This window comes from Guillardia theta (assembly GCF_000315625.1).
Source record: "Guillardia theta CCMP2712 unplaced genomic scaffold GUITHscaffold_56, whole genome shotgun sequence".
NCBI classification, from domain to species: Eukaryota; class Cryptophyceae; order Pyrenomonadales; family Geminigeraceae; genus Guillardia; species Guillardia theta.
Window position 1 is genome coordinate 165,361 of NW_005434618.1, and position 25,336 is coordinate 190,696.

Below are 25,336 nucleotides of genomic sequence, written 5' to 3' on the forward strand. Positions count from 1 at the left end.
TGTGACATCGGGGCAAGAGATGTACACGAACGAGCCGAGAGACCTTGTTCCTCTGCAGAATTATCAGCCAACTCAGCTCAAAGCAAGAGGAAGAAGACAGAGTTGTGAAGCAGTGCAAGTTTGTATAAGTGTGTGTATGTACGGTTTGCTTTACCTCTTCCATAATGTGCGAGCAAAGTAGGGGCAGATGATCTCGATCTTGGTCAAATCATTGCTGTAGACCTGAGAAAAGTCAAGACCAGGAAGGCCTAGTGATGCCGGAATGAATTACCGTCGTTGACTTCACAGTTGCAATTCGAAGCCACAGCAGAATCCTGCAAATTTTGTGAGCGCACTAGCTGATTGCGACAAGTGGACAATGACCTGACAATCCAATCCAACGCAAACAGAACAAGCGGAGGCAGAATTTGAGCGAATGTGTCTGTAGCATGCAATACTGAGAACAAGAGCGCCTGACAAAGGTGTTACTCGAACAATCACTTGTTGCATGTCATTCTCTTGCACCGGGAAGGCGAGCATATGCATGTAGTAGAAGAGCTCGAAATATTTCCTTCTGATTGGCTCAACCGCGAAGATGGCCATCAGCAACATGGCAATCTAGTGGAAAATCAATCAACGATCTTCCCTCTCCCAATGGTCAAGAAAGTCTCACCCCAGCAAGTGCTCCCCACAAATTTCCAAATCCTACAATCAAAATTTAACCCGGAGTTGCAAACTCGAAGAATTGTCAAATCTTCACCCCAGAATGTTATCCTCGTACTAAACTGATCCAAAATCCCATACTGCACAGAATGTGATCAGCAAAGCAAGAGACACTCAACGAAATAGCAGCAGAACCTGTGCAATCATGAAGATGGCGTGCGCGAAGAGAAAGAAGAAAGTAACCCGTCCAACCACACGATGATACTTGATACATCTCTCAAAGCTTATCCCTGGAAAATATATCATACAGTGCTCTCCTTGTCAAGTTGTTACCTATGAGCGCCGGCCAGATTGAGTTTCTTGTCGGAAGAAGCAAGCTCAAAGCCAAGTTGGATTGAAGCAAGCGACCGAAAGCCCTGGACATCCGTTTCAGAACACGTGCAGTGGAACTTGGTCTCACCTTGCTGCTGCTGCATCGTACGGGTTCGGGTACACGGAATTCAAGGAGGTGACCTTGCTGGCTTCTGCATTCATCTTGGAGATCCAGAGACCGAGGGATGCAAACTGCATGCATGCTCAACATCGTCACAGGACTTGAGAAATGAAGAACCTGAGCGACGTAGAAGATGAGATATGACAAAAACTCTCCGACTGTAAGAGCTGGTGTAGACAATCAGGACTCGTAGACGACAAAGAAAAAGGTCCTTACTCGAGATGGTTGGGAAAAAGTCGGCTGTCAAAATGCGCGTCCAAAAACCGCAAGAAACTGCAAAGAAGGCTAAGCATGGAAGGCTCAGAATGTGTATCCTTACATTTGCTCTCGTTGTAATACCAGTCCGACATTTTGAATTCCTGCAAGAATATAAGCAAAAGGCAAACATCAAGGATAAGATGTGCACAGATTGGAACAAGTGGCGATTCATATATCCTCCGAACGCCCCTGGTTCATTTGTCCACTTCGACAACATTGCTCCGAAAATCTGTACGCCATCATACAAAACTAACATTAGAGCTCAAAGAACTCACGATGGCCAACAAGGGGAGGTAGAAAGCTAGGATGCAAACGAGGTAACTGGTGTTGTTGTTCCTGTAATGCTTCAAAAAAACGGATTTTGGGATTCTCATCATGACAACCTGGACTGAAACATGCCGTACTGCGGTGGTTCCAGAATACTGCTGGGAGGGACTTTCCCAGACATGCTCGTTCTAATGTCGTACCAGCTGAGTGAGAGTCAAGAGAACTTCTGTAAAACACGCCAGCCATTTGCACTAACACGCGAAAGGTTTCCACCAGGAAGACCTGAATTCCAAGATCCTTGGACGTCGCAGGCCACTTGATACCTGGTGCCAGGTAAGCTCCACAGTAAATTATACATCACGACTGCTTACGCAGCTGGAGAGGATTCTCTTTGTTCCAGTACCCTGGAACACATCAAATACACCCCGGCAGCAACAACTCCTACCATCTCTAGTAAAATGGGATACTGCTGAGAACTTGCTCGGACAGGAATCGAAGAGAACAGTATAGGCCTAATTATACATCCTTGTCGTAAGAGACTCTTCTCATATCACCACCATGTTTGTCCTACCGGCAAAGGAAACTGAAAAGTTCCCAGAGGAGCTCCGGTTTCCATGTCGAACGTTTTGACGAGGAAGCCCAGGAAACCGTTGGCGTCCGTGCTCTGAGACAGAGTCACTCTACATCTTATTCGCATCGCAATGAGCACCGTGATAGTTAAGTTCGCAAATTTGTAGCCATCGACAATTGCAGTCTCTTCCTGGGGTAAAATCTAAAGTACGTCAGTTCAAGGGATTAACCCCAACCAAGTCCCATCTACCTGAAAATTCCCTTGTGGACTATTCGCTTGGTTTGGCAAGTGCGAGTCGGAAAAGATTCCATAACAACTTCCAGAGATCTCTCGGTATGCTTCCCCAGCTTGCAGAAAGCACAAAGCCAGGAGGGCAAGAACGCTTCTTGCTCCCAACATCCTCACTGGCGAATTGACCAGTCTTAAGGAGCAGGGAGATGCCTGAGGGAAGAAGGTAGGGAAGAAGTGTGCGCGATGAAGTTGGAAGTGGAGATGAGAATGCGTGAGTACGCAAGACTGAAAGGGTAGAGGAGGTGGCGGATGAAGCTGTCTGGGGAAGTAGGGGGCGGGGAATGAAGGGGGTAGGAGCAACGATGGAACCAGAGTACATATGATTATCTATGGAGGGGTGGGTGTAAGGGTTTCTACATCAAAGGTAGGGTCATTCTATAGGGTGGGGTAGGGGTGATTGAGCACTCTTGGGGGTATGCAGCATGGGTACAAGTGTAAATAAGCGAACGAAATAAGCTGGATCATTTTCTTAGAGGGTGGGGTGGTCTGGTGACCTTGAGAATCTTCATAGAACAGGGGTAGGCAAAGCAGGGGTGGGGTGGCTCTGCGATCTATTAAAAGGATGCGGTGGGGGGTGAGAGAATCGGGATTAGTAATTAAGGTGGGTGGGGTGATATTCTGGGATGGCTGCAGTTTTTGGATGCACGGAGAGCTAGGTAGTAGGTAGGGTACTCCTGCATGCGGTGAGGAGGCCAGGGGTAGAGCAGTGGAAATCGAGGGGTCGTCCGGTGTAGGATGAGAAATTGGTGGGGTGGGGTTGACCTGGTCAAAGCGTACAGATAGAGGTTTCATGAGTAGCGGTACAAACATGGGGACAGAGGGGGTAGTCGAACGTGTTATTTTTCCGGGGATGCGGACGCATTTCGCCTCCATAAATAGATGCATCCCTAGCACGAAATGATGCAGAGAACTCAGTTTGAACGGCCCGCCGACGGTCGGTGACCTTCACGGTCCGATCACTGAGAGGTACCGTTTCGAAGTGCGGTACTGTCCGACGGTCACGGTGACTGGCAGGTCACAGAGTCTGCATGATCGGACAGCTTCACTACTTCAAGATTTGTGTGGACCGTACTTGCGCGCCGCGGCTCGGCCAGGCGAAAACGTTCCAACAATTCTACTCGAGTTTTAGACATAACGTTGCCAAGTTGACGGCCTGGCGCAGCCTCACTGTTCAGTGGGCCCGGAAGAAGGGAGGGAAGCTAGGTGCCTCCCAGCGAACTCGACCAGCCGGGTAACCCTGGCGGGCCATAGCTCGTTCTTGCATCATCGCAGCGTATCTCGCACGCGCAATCTTCATCGCCTACGGTCGATCATCATCCATTTGCGAAGCAGCACATGGGCTCGTAATGCTTCTCTCTCACCTCATACTGACGATTCAACGCAGTCGCTTCGGCCACCAGGTTTCCAGCCAGTCGCTGCTCCCACTGCCAAAAGGTCAACCATGGGAGTCTGCGACAAACTAGAGATGCACCTGTCGCTTTGCTCGCGCCTCTTGCCATGGCCAATGATTCACTTGCACGCCCAGCTCACCCAACTTCTTGCAACCAGGGACGTCAGAGGCACAGGTCTGCCGCAGCATATCATCAGCTCTGCCGACAAATGACACTGCAGTCAGTGAACTCACGACTGGATTTGATTCTGTCTGGTTCAGCGACTGTGTATGAAAGATGCCAAGCTGAGCATCAGCGTCCGCTAACTTGCTCATGTCCTGTGAGTCGGCCTGAAACCCCAACGTCAGCAACAAAGCTATGGATTCGAAAGAGAAACAAGGACAAAAGGAAAAGGATGGAGGGTGAAATGGCAACAGCACGAATGTAAACAAGAAATCGAAGGAAGAGATTTGCAGAAGATAATTACGAACAAGCTCTAGGACGGGCAGGAGCAAGGGGCACAAGAGGAAACGAAAATGAAGATAAAGATGGCTGTCGAAGACAAGGTCATAGCGAATACCCGAAGCTTCTGTGCAACTCCTCGCTCCCATTCTCTTGTTCCCTTAGCGAAAATGGCTCCAGGCTTGCAATCGATGCCTTTGCACGCCTCCCACGGCCATTGATCAACAGCAATGCCTGTTTTGATCTAGTAAGCATCTAATACAATATTTACGGGAAAGTAGAAATTGCACACCGTGCTGCTTCTCGAGGTATTCTGTGTTGTCAGGAGTCCAATACCACTTATTAAAGATCGAAAGTCTTGGTTGGCTCTCTGTGCTGTTGGTCGAATTTCCCGCATCAGCCAGTCTCTGCAGGGTTGCCAACTTCTCGAGGTCAAAGGAACCAGCCTGACTTATCACATAAGATGAACAGCCAGACTGTAGTAAGGAAAAGAAGAAGAAAAAAAGCAACCTGAAGTGATTGCGACAATTTCTCTTCGATGTTTGCACCAGACACACCAGATCTTGACAGCTGCTGTAGCATGGAGGCATCTTGAGCCAAGAGAACCGCTGCCTGCTTCGCTTTCGCTCCCACTCCCTGTTTCCACGGCCAGTCATAAACATTCACTCCTTTGCCTGTACACACGTTCATTGAGTTGAAGGCAAGTCAACATTGAAATTTTGATGCCCACCAGGTGAATTTGCAGATTGTGATGCAAGTTTGTTGCAGTTAGGCGTGTCTTCACTGCATTTGTCGTTGTGTCCGTTCCACGGAGTGTCGAGACCCCAAGCTCCTGGAGGAATTCAACATCATCAAGGTGGCCCAAGACAGAAATCGATACCTGCAGGTTGCCCGGCAGAAGCTTGTCCTTCCAACTGTTGAACATGATTCCTCCTGCCCATACTTTGACGATTGATCTTGTCAGCACGCGACTTCTCGAGAGCAGCGAGGGCTTGTTTGTTGAGCAGGGGGTTCGAATGCGGCACATCTTGAAATGCGTGCATGAGGTCTCCCACAACAGATTCTTCATCCTACAAACGAATTTAACCAAAACCTGCCAAAAGCATCTACCTTGAACCTTTTGCTGTCCTCTGGCCGCTTGCTGCCATGGCCAATGATCGACATCGATGCCAGCCTTCCCCAACCTACTTCGGGGCATTCTGCGTGCAATCATCCTGAGGAAACAGATTTTTGAGTTGGAACTCTTTGGAATCCTCCCAATCAACAGATCAGTACCTCAGGTCCTGTGTCTTGCGGTGCTGCAGGACAGGTCGGGGCTTCAGCACAGACTGCCGGCTGATCGGATCAACTTTGACAGACAAAATTTTGCTCGTTGGCTCTGTTTGATCAGACAGCATGTTCTCAAATTTCGACACCCAGTTGCCATTCTGTTCCAACTTGGTTGGATGGCTGTAGGAGTGAAGAAGGACGGCTACAATCACAACGCTACCAAGAGCGAAAGCCAAGGCATGACGACGAGATTGAGCTGGCCCTTTCTGTGGAAGAGAGGTCAGATAACTCCTGCACTAAAAATGAGACTTGCCTCGCTATCGAGAGACAGCGTCCCATAGGACTTCAACAGCATAGCCTAGCGGTGTATGTCAAAACAAGTCATTTCTTCTTGGAAGAGAAAATGAGACTGATCGTTAATGACACGGAAGAACACGAAAGGAACGCCCAACATCACTTGCTTCGTCTTCCACAACACATGAGCGAGAGGAGGTGGTCATTTAAGCAGTCTAGCGGGCTACAATGCTTCATGCTCTGTGAAGTGGGTCTCAATATCCACATATATGAACTAAGGTTGCAAAGTTCCTCCACTATATTGCCCTCTTCTCCACTCCAGTCCACTCTTCTCCCCTCGCATCCCTTCCCCTTCTTCTCTCCTCCCCTTTCTTCCCCTCCTCCCTTATCCTTCCCCATCCCTCCCTGTCCCTTTCCCTTTCGCTTCCTCTTCCTCTTCCCTCCTCCATTCTCCTTCCCTCAACCCTTGTCAATCCTCCATTGATCTGCCTCTTCGGGGACGGGAGGAAGGCAAACCGGGCCAGGCGAATACTCCCAGTTCCCACTTTATTATTATCCCACATCTGCCTTCATTATCAATCGTGAGGGGGGCTCGGATCCAATTCTATATTGGTAGGTACAGGAATGAAGGAAGGTGACAGGCGTGGAGGTCAAGGAAAGGGAGGTTGAGGAAGTGAAGCGACAAGTCCACGTTCATCATGTCCGGTCCTGCCAAGGCTTTCTTGTTGTTCAGCCTGTCTCTGTCCTTGGTGGATGTGCTTGGAGACAATCCGACTGGGAGGTCGGAGACATATGTGTCTCCTCTGATTCCTGGAACGGACAAAATTACCTTGATGCAACATGACCTCCAACACCAGCCAGCCAAGGCTAAAACCTTGCGATCTTGGCTTGACCTGAGCAACAGGAAAACCTCAGCTCGATCGAGTGTCCTTTTGGAACACCCCCAGACACAGAAGCTTGGACAGGGCGTGAGTGACAGCAAGCGTATTGTGCTGGAAGGTACGAACTCAACACAAGATTCGAAGACAGAAGAGCAGGAGAACAAGAAGCAGGACGAAGAAGATAAAGTTCGTCTTGGGATTGAAGGAGCCTCGGAGAAAGATCGTTCCAGCGAGATATGGAGGTGCCCTCACATACCTCATGTTGATCCCTCCAAGATGAGTCAGCCCAATGTATCAGTCGGTATGTACATTTTAAATCTGCATGCAGAAGATAGGGGTCTCTCCACAGGAGAGTTCTTTGCAGACTTCCTTCTGTTCCTACGGCAGAAGGACAAGCCTCTCACTCAGTTTGATGGCATGCAACCGATCGACGAGCTGGCGTTTACCAACGCCATGTCCATCGACTCGATCTCCCAGTATGGCAAGGGCGTCAGGAGAGTCGCCGGGAAGTTCTTCTTCTCGCCCGATCTCCGATGGTATCCGTTTGACAAGCAGTACCTGGAGATTGTTCTCGAGCAGTTCAAATCGCCTGTCACCCTCTGGGTATTTGTGCCTGATGCCGATCTCAATGGAATGAGCCCTTCCATTCGCTTCCCTGGTTGGCAGACTTCTCTACGTCAGTCGCCGACTTCTCTCTACGCCAACTGCAGAGCTAGGGTATCGGAAGGTGGTACAGTTTGCCGTGAGCAGGCTGATCTTTTGTTTAGGTCAGCACAAAGGTATATCCAGGAGCGAGCAGCGACGAGCAGAGCAGCTCAAGCAACATTACCTTCTCCAGGTTCACATTCAGTATCGCAGTGCAGCGCCCGATCTATGAAGGAGTTATCACCAAGTTCGTTCCTCCTTTCGTCATGCTGGCTCCAACCTTGTACTCCTTCTGGCTGGATCCCACTGTCAACTGGTCGATCCGCATCACCATGGGATCGGGGGGATTGATATCTATTGTTTTCTTCCACAGCTCAATCTCGAATCAGGTGTGCAAGTTTATTCTGTCGCTTAGCAGAGAAGTGAAGGAGTTTGAGCGCAGATGCCCCCGGTCAATTATTTGACGATTTTTGACAAGTACATCTTCTGTGTTTACATTTGTATCTTCTTGCAGCTGCTCTCCAATTTCGTTGTGATTGTCCTTTTTCGTCGGGAAGCCGAATACAAAGAAGAAGTCTCGCCTCTGCTCAGATCTACATTGTGTACAGTATCCATATGGACCGGTTTTATTCTTTTCTTTGGGTTGTTTGCGATTATCTTACCTTTATGGTACGTGGCTTCGTGAAATGCCTTTCATATACGCTGACTTCCATTTTCGATTCTTCTTGGGCTTGAAAAAAAGGATGATTCTTGAATCCTTTGAGGTGTGTGAATGCCATGACACTCATGTTTTGTCTCATATCTCGCAGATCATTTTGGGTCTCATGATTGCTGTCATTGCAGCCTCCTTGTGGTAGATTGGTTGCCAGTCGCTTGGTTCCCCCAAGTAATTTCCTCTCAGGATCCTCAGCATTTACGCGGATGCAAAAGCTGCAGCTCAGGGTTATGTCAATATGAATTTTGCGAACAGTTAAAGCAAACGTCTTGTGAGAGGTTCGTGATGAGCAAGCTTTGAGTATTCTCGCTCTGATCTTGTACTTGTGCGAACAGCTTCTGAGCCACTCGTGAAATACTAGGGTGCAGCATTTGAAGAAGATCAGCAGTGTAATTGGCCAGCAAACCATCGACCAACGAAATGTAGTCGAGTGCCTGTTCAATATCAGATAAGTTTGAATCCTGATTTATTGTACAAATGCCTTTGATCAGATACGTCCACAAGCTACACTTATCATAACGAAAAAGCACTCTATCTTACCATTAATTGTACTACATCAATCGTAATCTATTCATTTTCACTCTCGGAAACATCATCTATTGTGAGCTGAAATGAATCGGCCTCGACGTCTCTCTGTTCTCCCTACACGATTCGTCAGCAGAGCTGTGCACACGCTGCAATACACTCACCCGCAAAAGTCGCGCTTCTGAGTATCGCACTGGAAAATTACATTCTTCGTCGACATGGCCGTGTGCCTGATGAGCGTAATGTTCGATAATGCGCAATCTCTTCCTTCCAAGAGGGCTAGCCGCACTGAAACAAGTAATCATTAGAAACATTCTGGTGCTGATCATGGTCGACACACTTGTAGTCCTCCAGCATCTTCGGGTTCATATGCGAGTTTCGCAAGGGACTCTCCTTGAGCACATGACAAACAGGGTCGTCTATCTGTACTTCTGCCTTGCTGGGAGCAAAGTCTGGACCCAGAGGGTCTGATTGAGTTCCATCATCACGATTGGATTCAAAATCTGAACATGACGCCACTTCCTTCTCCAGGAGGACACACATAGCGTTCTTGGGTTCAGTAGCTGACCAGTCCCCTTCTGACAAAGTAACATCTTGAGCGTCGTGAGGCTTTCCCGAAAATTTTCTCATCTCGTTTTCATTGGGCTTCAAACTGCTGCTTTCGAATCTTTCTAAACCTTCCACAGCTTCTGGAAGCTGTGATCATTATATCAGTAAACTGAGTGCAACATTTCCAGTGCTCTGCTCACCCCAAATCCTTCTTCCTCGAACTTTTGATTAATCAACCAAACCCCCATGAAAGTTATGATGATTCCACAACCTGCGCATTGTCAGCAGGTCATTCATTCTCGATTTTATTTTCGTCTTACCAAAAAGAAAGCTTTTCCACCATTCTCCAAAATCAACTTCAAGGTACAGCACCATACCAGCAGATATTGTTGAAAGCGTAAATGTGACTGCAGGATAAATGATATTCAGGGATCTTCGAATCTACGAACTCAGCAGCTTACCATAGTAGACTGGAACAACTTGTTGAGCTCCAAATCCCATCATCGCTCTGGTTGTTCATTGGTTAGGCAAGATAAATTAAAATAGCCTCACACTTATTGAGATATTTCATTTGCATAATGATGGAGACGATTGCTCCGAAGATTAAAAGGTAAACAAGCCAACAATGAGCTGATCATTCACATGGTCACAAAAAATGATATACAGGTATCAAAATTTGAATACCTCCAGTAAACGGAACGAAATCACCGACTAGAAGGCTTTTAACACTGAGAGAAACCTGAATTGAGGATAAATGGTTCCACTTTGGTTATGCTTTGCATATATATACCCCTTTTGCCGACATGACCGTCACAATACCAAAGAGTCCACAAAGCAGCACGAAAAACACCACATTCTTTTCTCTTTGTCTTTCGCTGATTGCAAATCTGAGAAGAATTCGATGTCATTCAGTATCGAGGGAACTGGTCGATCAGCGAATACCGTGAAATGCAGGGGTTGGCGACATAGCCAGCAAGCAAGAGCACGCAGAGCAGATATATTCCTGAACGCAAATTGACTAGCATGTCATACAAGAAACCATCCCCTTCTAAAAGCAATAATGATTACTGAGTAACAAAGTGAACAAAGATCAATTGTACCGTCTGCGGATTTGCTTGATATGCTTCTTGGTGCAAACAGTATCACTAACATAGCTCCCCCCAGGGCAAAGAAGACTCCAAGTATGTTTCGGTAGGTCAACTTCTCTTTCAATATCGTTCTTGCCTGCAATGCGCTTTTCAGCATTTTGAAAGTCTTTTGGCTTCTGTGATAACCAGGATACAGTTACTTATTACAGCAACGGCCCCCAGAGGCGATATCAACGATGCTGGTGCTAAGCCATACCTATTGACATGGGTCATTGTAAAATCTAGACCCAAAATCTCCATCAAGTCTTAAAATTCAGAGCATAACACATGACATTACTTACGCAAAGAAATTTCCTACTTCTCCAATCCCCATAAGAGCCATCCCTGCCCACCACAACGGCAAACGCGTATAATGAATTATTGTCTCTGAAGATTCATTTCGTCGATGAGCGATCTTTTGCAACTGGAATGACAAACTGAATGAAAATCAGCTTCTGTTGGTGATAGCAGATCGGAAAGTACCTGATGAGGAAGTTTCCTACGGATGCTACAATCGCTCCGACTGCTGGGTTTGAACCATCCGCCGAGGAGGATGAGCTTGACGATCTTCTTAATTCTAGGAAAAATTGCTCCATCTCTTCACTTGAATCAACAAAATCAGAAAAAGTTACTAGACAGGGTGATGCGTGCAGACCGAGGTTGTCATGGTATCAAAATCCCGAGATCAGCAACATATCAGGGTGTAGGTCACGAGCTGTAGATTCCCGTCAGGTCATATCAAATACTTTCACTAGAAGAAATTCTGGTGCAAGCATTTTTTGGATGGTATATATCGAACAGGCAAAGTCGTGCTTTACAGGATCGGGAAGCAGCATGTTCAGGCCCGATAGTCAAAATATCTGAGGACAAAAGCACCAGGCTCTACTATGGGCATGGCAGAAGATGGTGAGAAGAGGAAGTTTATGATATCATGAGAGGCATGTACAAACGATCAGAGGGGAGGTGGCAGATGAAGCATCTGCTGATCATCTCAGAGCACAAGATGCTCCGCCCAACTTCATGACGGCAGAAAAGGTAACCACACCAGGAGCAACACCTCTCCTCAATTGTTTCATCTGGCTCCCAATACTTGGCCCAAAACTTTAAGATTCAAGATCATCCATTCACTATGATGGAATCAGGAGGCTGGGGTAGTGCAAAATCGCGGCACCCTACCCACCCCGTCACTGGGAGAGCTGTTTTCAGGGCCACACACGGGACTCGATGAAGAGCCTCAGATCGCCTCTGAGGTCCCATAGCGGCCAGCACACGAAGAGTGGCTGACCATCCGCGGCCTGCTGGAGAGGGTAGTCGATTGTCAACTTCACTGGTGAGTTATTAGAAAAACGGGCCCGGAGTGGGGGTGGGGGGTTGTTGGCCGAAGTAAACAACAGCAGTGCTCGGAGGCCGAACACTAGGGTCCTACTTGCGGCATACCGTTACTAAACGTTGAACGCGGGTTGTGATGGCACACGCCGGTAGCAATCGGACTGACCTCAGAGTCGGCAAACTAAACCCTGAACTAAACCTGTGTTGGGTTGGCGCAATGATGGCAGAGGAGGTTTGGGGACGGGAACCTACATGGCGGGAAGTAATGAGAGCTTCCTCGTCGCTTGCACCTCAACTCGTAGACTATCTCCGACTGGTCTGCTCATGTTAAGTCTTTACTTCATACTGATACAGATCTAGGGAACGCTGCTAATGCCGGACAACAGTGGTGGCGAGGTCTCGTCGGAGGGGTTGCACACATGCGTATCTGTCATATCTCTTTACTCAGACGTCATAGAGAGCAGTAGAGGAAATGCTCTAACACGGTAGATGAACCTTCATAGTATGGCTTGTGAATGTCTTTATGACTGTCTCAGGTGTAAGATGCAACGTCGATCAGGATTTATCTCAAACTCCAAGAGCGAAGTTCTCCTAGAATTTATTCGGCGTTTCGAGTTGATCTCTGAGATGCTCTGCGATCGAGCCCTGGCTAATCGGAAATTTATGCTCCTACTTATCATCGAATTAGCAAAGGCCTGTTGTAAGATACAAAACTGCAGGAAAGGCCGAGAGATAAACTACCGCTCCGATAGTCTTGGGCTAACAAGGGCACATCGTTTCCAGCTCTCATGGTCACATGTGGATATACAGCGATTTAGATGGTGGCTTGCTGGATCGAGCATTCATGCTCTTCGCCCAGTTGTGTACCTGGCCCTTATGCAGAAGTTTGGCAACAAGTCATGGATTCCATGGATAACCTCCTTCTTTATCGATGCTCTTTCAGAAGCTCTGTCTACTCACCCAAACTTCCTTTCAAAGCAAACCATCAAGAATATGTCACATCAGAGCTTTCAAGGTTGTACCGTCGCTGATGACTCCAACAAACCCAAGTCCTACGGAACGAAGGAAATGGATACTTCACGTGAGCCACAATCGTCTGAGGCATCTGAATTGGACCTTCAAGCTGTTGTGGACGATGAACCAAGAGTAGAGGGAACAAGAAGGGAAATGAAGGACTTGCACCGGCTGCAGATGAGGGCTGCAGCAATCGAGCTCATACTTCAAAAGGAAATCCAGAGGCGCCGTGGTCTACTTCTGCTTTACCTCTTCAGGCCTCCAGTGTTCCAGACTCTCCTCGTGCCTCTGGTCCTGACCTTTGCTCTTACTTGGATTGTAAAATTCATTGACAATTTGCAGATCAAGCTCCTGCAAAGGCTGACCTCAAGAATACCAATTTTGGGTGCTCTGATAGGTTTTGATTGTTGGAAGCGAATTTCCTTGACCACTAAGCAGGAGTTCTCCTCGAGATGCTGATGTCTTTGGGAAGATACTATTTTTACACAGCTGGTACGTAGACTGCGTCCTTGATGAGATTCACTAGAGTTGTATTGAAATATCACATTCATATGATTCCATATCTGAAAAGATCAGCACCTATCTACTCAACAACTCTCTTCTAGTCCCAGAAAAGTCATCAAGCAGCTCTCTCAATGTCAAAATCTACAATTCGAAATCTGATATTCGAGAAACTCGATTCAAGAATCATGCTCCTTGGAAGTTCCTGATTAATCACGTCATTCACAAAATGTGAGTTTTCTAATGATGTATCGACCTTCATCTTTCCCCAGTGCTCCCTGCAGCAACGTAGGCTCACTCGCTTCGTCTTCTATGATCATCTCCGTCATGAGCTTATTTGGAATGAGGATGAAAGTGAGGGGGATAGCTAAAAGCGGGAGCAAACAATGTGAAATTCCCACTAGCCAGCCAAGATTGTCAAAGTTGCATGGAGCCTCCGTCTTGACACCTGCGAACTGCGTACTAAAATCATTATCACACCAAAAAAGAAGAAAAGAGGAACCTGTGTCGCATAAAGCCCAATTTGATTGGATACAACCCCCCCAAAATTTTGAAAACCAGCCAACAATGCATAGGTCGTTGATTCAAGTCCCTTCGGGACAAGCTTTGAAGTCAAAACCACAGCTGGCATGAGTGCAAACATCATCACTGCAGGACCAATCACTGCATCCCCAAACATGTAGAACCATTTGTCGGGAATTCCCCAAGCAATATTGAGGCGATTGATTATAATCAAGTCCGATGCTGATGCAACACATTGCAATACTGTTGTAACCCAGAAGAGTGTACGGAAAGTCCATCCGCTCATAAAATTTTGAAAGATCACAACTCCAACCCATCCAGTGAAGGCTCCCACGATTGACGTGTACGTGTTGTAATAGGTGTAGTCGAAAGCAGGTCCACCTGGAACACATTGCTCGTCGGCTGTAAACCAAAAATCTTGAGCTCCGCTAATGTTCAGATACAAAACAGAAGCCATGAACATGTAAAAGTTGCACTTGGCCAGTTGCCTGGGTAGCCAAAGAAAAGCGAGTACACTAAGAAAGACAGAGCAGGAGATCGCATAGACCATTTGCCAAAAGTGCTCTTCAAAAAAGAAAATATCGATGGCAGCATTTCCGAGCGCAACGGCTGCCATGATGATGCAAAAAGCAACAATGTAGGGATAAGTCTTGATAAGCTCCATGTCAATCCCTTCCTTCTCAGGTGCCACTCTCTGATCAATCAAAGTCAGGGAAAGAAAAGTGAGAGGAAACAAGGAACCTCGTCAGCCAAATATCCCAATGAGGTCGGGATGATGATGCTAACCGCAAGGGGCAACAAAACCCAGAAGAGAACCTTGTACACAATAAGTTGCTTGTCAGTCCCAAAAATCGTATCTCTCACAAAGTTTAACCTTAGGGTCGTAGTGGTCAGCCACAGGACCCACGAACATAGCTGCCACCAAACTACCGATCTGGAAGCAGCCCCACACATAGCTGACCATGGTCGAGCCTGTTTTGGGTTTTGTTTGCATCAGTTCGGCATACTTTCCTTCGCAAAGAAGGTCTGAGGTCGCTATCTCCAAATTGACTGAAAAAAGCAAGATAGCAGAAAGTGCTGCTGATGTTACAGGGAAAGTCGCCAATGCAAAGAGGCCGATCGAACCGATTACTGCTGCCACCAGAATATAACTCGCCTTGTGATACCCGAAGAGCGGGTAAGCATCAGCCAAAACCCCAATGGAACCCTTGATCGCCCATGGCGTTGATGAAATCACCATCATTGTCTGGCATGCACTACCATCGATTTTTAGAGTTTTTTTGCAATATGATAACTTGACAAGTCCCAGCACAGACAACATCAATCCCTTGACCAGCAAGTACATCACAGTCATCTGGATTGCAAATCTCCATCCAAAATTTTTGGTGAATCTTGAAAAAAAGTTTTCCCCAGACCTGCTCATCTGTTACCAGAATTTGTTAGCCTGACATATTCATACCTTAGAGGATAAACAAGATAATCTGTAAATGTAGCATCTTCGGGTAGTTTATATTCATCATCTTCGTCGTCATCTCCTTTGACAGGCTGTTGAAATCAAGTCATTGAGATTAGTACATTCTTGATTTAAGATCTCATACAATACACTTTCAACCATATTGATTCCCACCCTATATAAAATCCAATGCTTCCACAAGGTTCGAAACACCAAAAAATACATCTTCTTGTTCCGTACTTCCGCAACTATTTTCGAGGTTTACTTTGAGGACCTCCGTTTATCTTTCATTGAATTCACCTCTTCAAGTATCTCCGTTAAACTAACCTTTCATTATCTGCTCCTCTCTCATAGTCTTACCTCGTAGTAAGCTTCGGCGCTGGATGCCATGGCGCCTCCGCCTTGAGAGAACGATCGTGGTCCTTTGGTTATTTTTGGCACCCCCACCCTATATACAAATGAATTTCCATGAAGACATACGCAGGTGTACGGTGAAAGGATTAAAAAACTTTGAACTGTTGACAAGTCGAAAACAACATTTGCGAAGAGACACCGGTGCCGCAGTGCCGCCCAACTTGCGGCCTGAGTCAGTCCCCCCGGGCCCGGCGGGCCCGGGCCCGGCCGGCCCAGCCGCGCCCCGAACTTGCCCTGTGCGGCCGGGGCATCCGAGGACCGTCGGACCACGGTGACTGATGCCGGGCAGACTCGGAGTCAGGAGTACGCGTCCGAGTGCGGCCTGATCGGATATGGCCACTGCTATGGACTTCCCTAGGGACGGAGGGCCGTGAGCAGCGGCCACCGATGATTGGCCCTGGCATTCACTGACACGGGCCGCCCGAGTCCTCAACGGCGTGCCGTAGTACGTTCTACGGTCCGACAAGTTCCGAGTTCGCCGCTCACGCCGCCGCGGCCGGGTCCGGACCCAGCCTCCCGGGACTCCGGGAGTCGGGCCCAACCGGCCGGCGGCGCGGCGGCCTACTCAGCCTCAGCACGGCGTGGTCCTAACTAAAACGATAATGTAAAATCTGAGGCGGACCCGTAAATCATAGAACCGGCGGTTACTTTAGGGCCGAAGTTTTACTCAATGAATACGAGACCGGCCCTATCGGTTTTTTTGGCTCATCCTCCCCGCGCAGTCACGAAAAGCGCTGGGAATGGGCGCTGGACGAGATGCAGGAAGTAACGGAACGGTAAGGTGAGCAGCATTTAGATATGTAGGTCCGAATGACATTGTTCTTGTGAGTCAGGTTGGGGACAACATGACAAGCTTAAATTTCCTCCTATAGTGCAGGATATGATGCCAAAGCTTGAAATAATCTGCAGGATTCTGATTTTACTCATAGCGTGTGGATTTCGAGGTAAGGTCCCCTTCTGTGTTTTATCAGTAACACTTTATTGCAGAACTAAGTTGTGTAAATGTTTTCAATATCAATCCTTCAAAGGGGCCACAAACGGGAGGTACTGAAGTGACAATATCTGGGTCTGACTTCCACAGGGGAAAAACGAGCTGTAGGTTCGGAAGTGGAACAAGTACTGAAACAGCATTATTCTTTAGTGATAGCAAGATATCTTGTGTCAGTCCTCCTTCGGCAGATCTTGGAGCCGTTTCATTAGAGGTTTCAATTGATAGTTCAGCATCCTTGGACTCGTTTACAAACAGCGGAGTATTCTTTTTCTATCAAGGTAAGATGATTAAACATGTTCGTTTGCGATCATGACACCAATGTCTCAGCTTTCCCATCTGTGAACAGTCTTCAACCTTCTGCTGGTCCGCAATTGGGAGGAACTCAAATCACTTTGAAAGGGGATGGATTTGAGAATGACCAGGATTCCTTCTGCCGATTTTTGCTCGCGGAGAACAATTACATAGCAGTCCCAACCAGATGGCTTGGTCCATCAGAGATCATTTGTACTTCTCCAACTTCGGATAATGTTGGACTTGTAACCATAGATGTCACAAACAATGCTTTGGACTTTTCTGTAACGAGCGTTTTTTTCGCTTACAGACTTCCAGAAAGTATTGGTTTCATTGTTCCTTCTCTGGGACCTATCTTGGGTGGGACAAACATATCTGTATATGGACGGAACTTCGTGAATTCGGATTCCTTAGCTTGTAAATTTGGAAATATCATAGCAAAAGCCAACTTCGTAAATGAATCATGTATCATTTGTTTTTCTCCATCTCTCTCAGAGGGGATCTGGATTGTTGAGGTTTCGAACAATTTGGTGGATTTCTCGAACAATTTGGTGGATTTCAAGGTTTATGCTTTGATTGACATAGAAGAAATCTATCCTCTTGCACTTGACCGTTCGATCAAGGATTTGAAAATAGTTTCTTCTCCTTTCATTCCTCCGTTGGATTTTGTACAGTGCAAATTTGATTCGTACATTGTGAATGGAACGTTCTCTGGCACCTTCTGCATTTCATATGTGGGGTCAATTTGTAATCTGTCAGGGTTTGTATCCATTGTTTGTCCAGTTCCTTATAGTCAACTTATGGCAACGAGAATACAGCTGGAATATTCCTTGGATGGTCACACGTTCCTTCCTACAGGAGTAAGTCTTGCAGTGCGAGAAGTGACGAATGGCACCTTGTATATACAGCCCACGTTTGCGTTTCAGAGGTATGCTCCTTTTTGACATTTAGGTTTCTGACATTTCATTAGTGGCATTCCGGTGACCATCAGTGGGATATCTGGCTTAGTTTTCCCACCGACTTCATGCAAATTTGGCAACGCTATTTCTCCTGTCGTTCGATACATGAATTCTGATGAAATTGTTTGTATTGCTCCTGATTGCTATCACACAGAATGCATGGCTGGAGTGCAAGTCTATGTACAATTACCGTTTGAATCCAATCATATTTTGGTGTTGGAATCCTTTTATTACATCTCCGAGCCACTCATCATATCCGTGCTTCCTTCAGAGGGACCAGATGCAGGTTCTAGTGAAGTCCTTCTGTACGGGATGGGATTTCCGGCATACGAAGGAGGAGGTTGCTACTTCAACAACACATTCGTAAAAGCTGTGATGCAGTCCAGTTCGTTGTGGAAATGTATTTCTCCTCCAATGGCACCAGGGCAGATTGAACTTTCAGTAGGGTTTGATTTTATGAAAAGCGTCGAAGGCTCAACAGAATTTCACTACTATAGATCTCCAATCATATTGGAAGCAGCGCCTAGTACAGGTCCAACGACAGGTTCAACAATTGTATCAATTTCAGGGTCAGATTTCTATTTCTCGTATCATTTGAAGTGTAAATTCAATGGCGCAGAAATTGAAGCTACATGGATATCGAACTCATTGCTGAAATGCCAATCAATACCTTCTAAAAGGCCTGGAATTGTCCAGATTCAAGTTTCATTCAATGGATACGATTACTTGACGAATGAAATGTCCTTCTTATATTTTCAAACACTGAATTTGATGAAAGTGATACCATCTGTTGGCATCGAGGGGATGGAATCAACGATTACTCTTGTCGGGCAGGCCTTCAGCTCCTCTCTGTTTTTGTCTTGCAAATTTGTTCAAGGTGCCAAAACATTGTATTCAAGGGCTATGGTAATATCATATTCACTTTGTGTCTGTAAGGTTCCACAATATCCTCCTGGGATGATCAATCTTGCACTTTCGAGCAATTTTGCAGACTTAGCAAGCAGTAGCCTTCTGTTCCACGTTTTTGGACTACTGGAAATACAATCAATCTATCCCACGATCATTGCATCCGAGGGTGGAAGTTCAATCACTGTCTTTGGTTCGAATTACGACCGTAACATTTCTTGTTGCATGTTTGAGGTTTTTCGTCAAACCGCAAATATCTTGTCTTCGTCTATGGTCGTGTGTGCAGCTCCGACCACTTGGCCAGGAAAGATTTCAGTATCTCTGTCTCATAACTGCAAAGACATCGCTAGCTATCAGTACACTGTTCAAGCAATACGGAGTCCACAAATCATCAGTCTTAAGCCGACTTTAGGACCGGTCCAAGGAGGAATCTCCATTTCGATCTCTGGAATCTATTTCGATTCCTTTTCTGTTTGCTGCTTTGAAAGGTCTTGCAATCCAATCACTTTCTTAACTTCCAGCTTTCTCAATTGCTTATCTGTTCCGAGCTCTCCAGGGAGTATTCAGGTCTTCATAAACACAAGCAACATCATTTCCAACAGTTTCCTTTTTGTTGCATTTGTCGAACCTCAAATTGTGAATGTTATTCCAACGTTAGGAATTCCTTCTACTGCTCTGCATGTCACCTTGACTGGAAACGAATTCCAAGAATCACGAACTTCTGTTTGCAAGTTTGGGTGTTGCACGTCACTTGTTGCCAAGATTTTATCGTCCAGTCAGGCTATATGTTCTATACCTCCATTGGCGTCTGGCGAATACGCTGTTGAATACACGAATGATGGTATACATTTCAGCCAAAGTGGGTTTCTCTTCATGATTTTGAAACCACCATATCTGACAAGTGTCAGCCCGACATTTTCTTTTACGTCTCAAAGTGTCATGGTGTCAATGATTGGAATAAATTTTGTTCCTGACATCTTCAGTTGTAGATTTGGAAACAAGGATGTCATGGAAGCAAATTTTCTCTCTTCTAGCAAATTACTTTGTATCAGCCCAATCGTACATGTTCCACAATCGATCTATGTAAGCCTTTTAGTCTATAATTCCTCGACTATTCATGGTCAAAGTAGTTTTGAATTCATGTGCAATCCTGCTCAAATTTCGATCAGACTCAACGGAGCATCACAAATTATTTCACTAGTGGGGCAACATTTTGAAAAAGATAGAGTTTTCTGTCAATTCAATTCTCTGGATGTTCAATCTGAATTTGTTTCCAGCAACCTTGTGTTATGCCAAGTACCAGGGAACACTGTCGGGGATGCCGTCTTATCGGTAACCTCGAAAGGGAATTGTTTGGGAGCCGAAATTCTCCATATAGATGCACCTCAAATTGTATCTTTAATGCCATCCGTATCGCCGTTGTCTGGTCAAAGGAACATTACTGTTACGGGGTTTAGATTTCACTCTCAGAATTCCCGAATGTGTCTCTTTGGAAAATTGTCATCTCCAGCTGAAGTGTTGACTTCCTCTTTGATCTTCTGTACAACCCCAGCGCATTCCCAAGGCTTGTATGATTTCCAATTGTTCGATCGAAAAAATGCATCGTCTAACAAACTTTCGATCTTATATACTGATGTAGAGGAAATTTTTGAAATCCAGCCTTCAATTTCTTTGCTGTCTGGAGGAAGTTTGATTACTCTGTTTGGAGCAACAATCCCAGTCTACACATGTCATTTTCAAAGTCTGGCATCAAATGCCTCATTCCTTGATGATGAAAACTTTGTCGTGTGCGTGTCTCCTGCAAGCAAATTGACAGGGTCGGTAACCCTTTCCATATCTGCTGGGACTGGGCCTGAAGAAAAATCATTTGCGTTTTGGTATATCAGCCCAATTCAATTAAGCAAAGTCAATCCAATCAGCAGTCCTGTCCAGGGTGGTCAAATTGTGAGCATTTATGGAGATTTTGCTCCAATATTGAATTTACAATTCAGTTGTGTGATTGATTCTATTGAAATTGTCGCAGAGAGGCTCTCTAATTCTTGTATTATTTGCAGTACACCCTCCCATACTCCGGGATTGGTCAATGCTGAGATAGTGGTTCAAAACAACGTCAGTATTGCAGCATTCTTCTTGAAGTTTTACGAACCATTTTATGTAGACGACTTTTCCCCCAAATTCGGAACAACTTATGGAGGGTTGAGAATCAGTATTCGAGGCGTGTTTGATTCTGCCGAGTGCTATTGCTTGTTTGGTGCTGGCCCCATTGTCCAATGCAGCACGGTGGAGAAAGCTGTTGCAGAGTGTATTACACCTCCCAGTTCCGAACAAAACATCACAATCAGAATTTCTCCTGACAGAGTTGCTTGGACTATCGTGGGAATTTTTCAATTTGTGGACTTCGGGCAAGATGCTTCTATTCATCCTTCTGTTGGATATTGCACTGGAAACACACAAATACAAATACGCTTATCAAATCGATTTGACAACATTTCAGACTTGAGTGTCTACTGTTCATTTCCCCGTATTGCAGTTGTAGAGAAAGGCAAATTCAGCTCTCAATCATTGGTGACATGTTCAATTCCAGGTCCTTTCATTGGGAAACAAAATTTCAATGTTTTCAGCGAGAGATTCAACTTCAACAAAACTTTTTCATGCCTTCCACTCCCAAGAGTGACGCACATTCGACCCTCGACAGGTTCAACGAATGGAATGACACAGATATATTTACGCGGTGAAAATTTTGTAGATGGAATGTCATGCCGATTTGGAGATGTTGGGACGGTGAATGCAACTTGGATAGACGATTTGACGATTGCTTGTATTTCTCCACCCTCCATGACATTCGCGATCGTTCAGATTCAAGTAGGTCATCCTTCGCTACTTCTACATCCTACGTCAAATGGACAGATCTCAATTTTTGTGTATGAACCTGAAGCTTTGCTAGATTCTGTATTCCCTCGCTTCATTGCTGTGTCTCCACGCAGCACCGCAATCACCATGGTTGGAAGTAACTTTGCAGCCAGGGACGAACTTTCATGCATTATACGAAACCAAGAAAAAATTAACGCGATGTATATTTCTTCAAGTTTGGCGGTTTGTTTAGTTTCAAGCATGAAAGAAAATTCTATCAATGTTCAAGTCAGCAATAACGGAGTTGATACAAGTTCTCCTTTTGTTCTATACTCCTTGTCCAATCCATATGGCAAGGTGTTCATCAACCCAAGTCAGGGAAGCACTGAAGGTGGTACAGATATTGAAGTCAGCTTTCTCTTCACTGTTGAAAATTCCACTCATTTGTTTTGTATGATTGACCAGGTGATACTTCCCCTTAATTTTGCATCCACAAGCACAGCGATTTGCAAGAGTCCTGCTCACTTTCAACCAGGACAAGTTGAGCTCAAGATAGTGGATGATGGAGGGTTTATATTTCATTCATCCTATTATGAATACTTGACGACTCCTGCGATCAATGAAATCCTCCCAAAGATTGTGTCCGTAAGAGGTGGTCAGGTGATCACAGTGTATGGTCAACACTTTGTCCCACAGCTATTATGTCAGGTAGGCAACTTTTCCATTGCAACATTCTTTGAGACATCGACAAAAGTAGCGTGTACAACTCCTTCTGCTTCAACTCCCGGATTTTCTACTCTTTATTTGCTAATGGAAAAAGATAGCAATTATTTCAAGGCCAATTCACCATTTCAGTACTCGCAAGATGCTAGTATATTTCGGGTGAAGTCTAGCTCGAATCCTATCGGCACATTTGCTTCAACATTCACGGTTGTTGGAAGGAACTTCAGAGATAATGACAACCTCAACTGTGTCCTGGGCGGACATAGTAAAACTCAAGCTCGACTTTTGACCTCTTCATTAGTTTTGTGTCAAAGTGACCAGCCTCGTCTATCTAGCATGGTCTTGGTGTCTTTGGAAGGAATTCCTCTCGATCCCAAGTTCCAGTGGTGTAGCATGACTGTGAGCAGGAGGAGATCAATAACGCCTATAGGGCCATCTTGCGGACCAGTGTCAGGTGGAACTTATATCGAGTTCGACATGCCCAACTTGACAAACGAAGAGAGAGTTCTCTGTTTTTTCGGCGATCGAGATTCTCCAGCGATCGTTGTTCCCCCTAGCACGTTCTTCTGCAGATCTCCTCAATACGAGGACTCTTCATTTGTTTCGCTTCAAGTGTTCTCAAGTGCTGATAAGACAGTTTTTGAAAAGATCACCTTCGAATTCTACCCAGACCCTTTCGTATACTACCTTCTACCGTCATTTGGACCTTCAAATAGGCACATGCAGATAACTGTTATCGGCAAGAATTTTCGGCCAAAGTTTTCATGCTCCTTTGGGAAGAGTCTCTCTTCTCAAAAACATCTTTTTCAGTCTTCCTCCAGTATTATTTGCTTTATGGAAAAGGCAAATACAAATTCTTTTGCGATTGAAATCAGTCTCAATGGACGTGACTTCACATCAAACAACAACATGTTTGTTTCTATTGATTTGTGTCAATTGTTTTCCGTCTCAGACCTTATAAGCTTGGACGGTTCTAGGCAGATGATTATTGTTGGACAAAACTTCACTAAGAATACTGAGATGGATTGCATTCTTGGAAAGAACATTTTTACCAAAGCAGAAGTGCTTAGTTCTTCTCTAATCAAGTGCAGCGCGGCAGGGTTGCCTGTTGGGAATTTTTCTGTAGCTTTGTCATACAAAGGATTCATCTTGAGCTCTAATTCACTCAGATACGAATCTACCTTGAAAATGTTGAAGCTTGAAAGGCTCTATCCAAGCCATGGTCCCGTGAATGGTGGAACTCGCATTTACCTGTATTTGGGAGTGGGAGAATGTCTTACAAATTTGCAAGTTCAATTTATGTCCAACCAGATTCGATGCAAATGCGTGAATAGAACGGTTGCAGAATGTCTAGCTCCTCCTTCGCTGCGTGCAGGGATTATGAATCTGACCCTATTTTCCGAAAAGCATGATTTGTTTCTGCAAAATGCATTTACATACTACGCAGAACCCATTTTAAAAGCAATAATCCCATCATCTGGATTGCCAAACTCACCAAACCTCATACAAGTGTATGGATCTGGCTTTCATGGTTCTGATATAGCACTTAAAGTGGGAGATATTATGTTCAACAATTCCTACATCAAAATGATATCGTCTACAATGTTGGATTGCTCATTACCGGGATTTTCAGGGAAATTTCTCGAATCATACCCAGTGAGGATCAGTTTGAATGGCGGATCAGATTTTTCTACACAATTCATGACATACTCTTTATTGCCTTCTCCTGTGATTCACTCAGTAGTTCCTCAAATGGTTGAAGCAGTCAGTGACTCGTATTCAACCTCAATAACTTTGCAAGGAGCTGGTTTTGTTCGTGAAATTTCGTATTCCTGTGTTTTTCGAGGCCGAATTCGGACAAAAGGTTTATTTGTCAGCTATCATGCTATCCGTTGTGGAATTCCTCGTGACATAAATGGAGTTGTCTCCGTGGGGCTGGCAGTAGCGCACAGCCACGTACTGATCGGCGAATCTCGCCTCACAATTCTCAGGCAAGTCGATCGAATTTCAATTTCTCCTTCCTTCGGTCCGATCGGTGGAGGAACGGTCATTTACGTTCTTGGATTTGGCATCTATCCTTCTTACTCAAAGCTCAGAATAAGAATTGGCAACCAAATTGTCCAAATGGATAAAAATTTCTCTTTTGTTTCTCCAGCAGTTCAGGGGCCAGGAAGGGTACAAATAGAGATTGTGCATTCGATTACTACTTCTTATGCAATAATGGATTATGATTATATTTTGAATCCTTCTATTGCAAAAGTCCTCCCAGACTTCAATTTTGTCAATCAACGGTCTGCGGTACAATTGATTGGGGAAAACTTCATCGATTCTCCTTCTACAATTTGTAAGTTTTGTGATTTTGAAATTGTTGAAAAAGATCTGCAATTTCATTCCTCTTCTCTTATCATCTGTATTGCTCCTCGGCTGTCTTCGCCTGATATTTGTCCTATCACGATCAGTTTCGATGGTGGCTTTAATTTCTTGGCACAAGCCAATGTTTTTAAAATTTTGCCTTTGCCACATGTGTTGAAAATACGCCCGAAATATGCGTTCGGCGACAGCACACAATTGGTAACAATATTTGGAATGCATTTTCCATCCACGCATAACATCGAATGTTTGTATGGACAAAATGATTCAACTCGTGGAATTCATTACTCATCATCCACCGTGATTTGCTATCTTCCAACTTCTTCTCCAGAAAATGTTCAGATATCCTTAATCTTTGATAGCGTCAAATTTACAGACAGGAAGTTGGTGATTGGTACTCTGAGTCGTGCATCGTTTACTATCAATCCTTCGAGTGGTCCAATTAACGGAGGAACGGTCATAACGATATTCCCGAGGTATTCCTGGATCTCAAATTTCTTGAAATTTTGTGTTTTGAACAACCAGCTTATTTCGATATCAGAGGTCAACATGAAGTTCCAATGCATAAGTCCGTACAGCCTCTATCCAGGTGTAACCACCCTACATGTCTGCAGCCAACGAAATAATTGCTTACAATACCAATATGAATTCCTT

The 25,336-nt window shown here is 45.3% G+C and overlaps 6 protein-coding genes across 6 annotated transcripts; 3 read left to right on the top strand and 3 right to left on the bottom strand.

The window, feature by feature from the left end:
• Positions 1-3,693: 3,693 nt before the first annotated feature.
• Positions 3,694-5,518, bottom strand: GUITHDRAFT_164256 (hypothetical protein; the record flags this gene model as incomplete). Its single annotated transcript, XM_005828811.1, has 10 exons — positions 3,694-3,822; positions 3,884-3,946; positions 3,994-4,089; positions 4,147-4,242; positions 4,473-4,588; positions 4,647-4,800; positions 4,865-5,028; positions 5,085-5,186; positions 5,235-5,424; positions 5,465-5,518. The coding sequence occupies 10 exons, from the start codon at positions 5,516-5,518 to the stop codon at positions 3,694-3,696; spliced, it is 1,164 nt and encodes a 387-aa protein (XP_005828868.1).
• Positions 5,519-6,615: 1,097 nt separating this feature from the next.
• On the top strand, positions 6,616-8,417 carry GUITHDRAFT_112030 (hypothetical protein; the record flags this gene model as incomplete). The annotated part of the gene is made up of 4 exons (XM_005828812.1): positions 6,616-7,515; positions 7,566-7,832; positions 8,253-8,296; positions 8,345-8,417. The coding sequence occupies 4 exons, from the start codon at positions 6,616-6,618 to the stop codon at positions 8,415-8,417; spliced, it is 1,284 nt and encodes a 427-aa protein (XP_005828869.1).
• Positions 8,418-8,754: 337 nt separating this feature from the next.
• GUITHDRAFT_112031 (hypothetical protein) lies at positions 8,755-9,736 on the bottom strand (the record flags this gene model as incomplete). The annotated part of the gene is made up of 6 exons (XM_005828813.1): positions 8,755-8,800; positions 8,848-8,913; positions 8,973-9,379; positions 9,433-9,503; positions 9,553-9,639; positions 9,694-9,736. The coding sequence occupies 6 exons, from the start codon at positions 9,734-9,736 to the stop codon at positions 8,755-8,757; spliced, it is 720 nt and encodes a 239-aa protein (XP_005828870.1).
• Positions 9,737-11,926: 2,190 nt separating this feature from the next.
• On the top strand, positions 11,927-13,277 carry GUITHDRAFT_153679 (hypothetical protein). The gene is made up of 5 exons (XM_005828814.1): positions 11,927-12,004; positions 12,049-12,173; positions 12,225-12,993; positions 13,045-13,099; positions 13,141-13,277. Exons 1-5 carry the CDS (start codon positions 11,954-11,956, stop codon positions 13,200-13,202), a joined length of 1,062 nt encoding a protein of 353 aa, XP_005828871.1. The 5' UTR covers positions 11,927-11,953; the 3' UTR covers positions 13,203-13,277.
• A 144-nt stretch (positions 13,278-13,421) lies between these two features.
• GUITHDRAFT_74385 (hypothetical protein) lies at positions 13,422-15,070 on the bottom strand (the record flags this gene model as incomplete). The annotated part of the gene is made up of 4 exons (XM_005828815.1): positions 13,422-13,658; positions 13,706-14,419; positions 14,467-14,559; positions 14,624-15,070. 4 exons carry the CDS (start codon positions 15,068-15,070, stop codon positions 13,422-13,424), a joined length of 1,491 nt encoding a protein of 496 aa, XP_005828872.1.
• A 2,094-nt stretch (positions 15,071-17,164) lies between these two features.
• On the top strand, positions 17,165-17,437 carry GUITHDRAFT_47043 (hypothetical protein; the record flags this gene model as incomplete). Its single annotated transcript, XM_005828816.1, has 1 exon — positions 17,165-17,437. A coding segment is annotated over one exon (273 nt), but the record flags the coding sequence as incomplete, so codon positions are not given.
• Between the last annotated feature and the right edge of the window lie 7,899 nt (positions 17,438-25,336).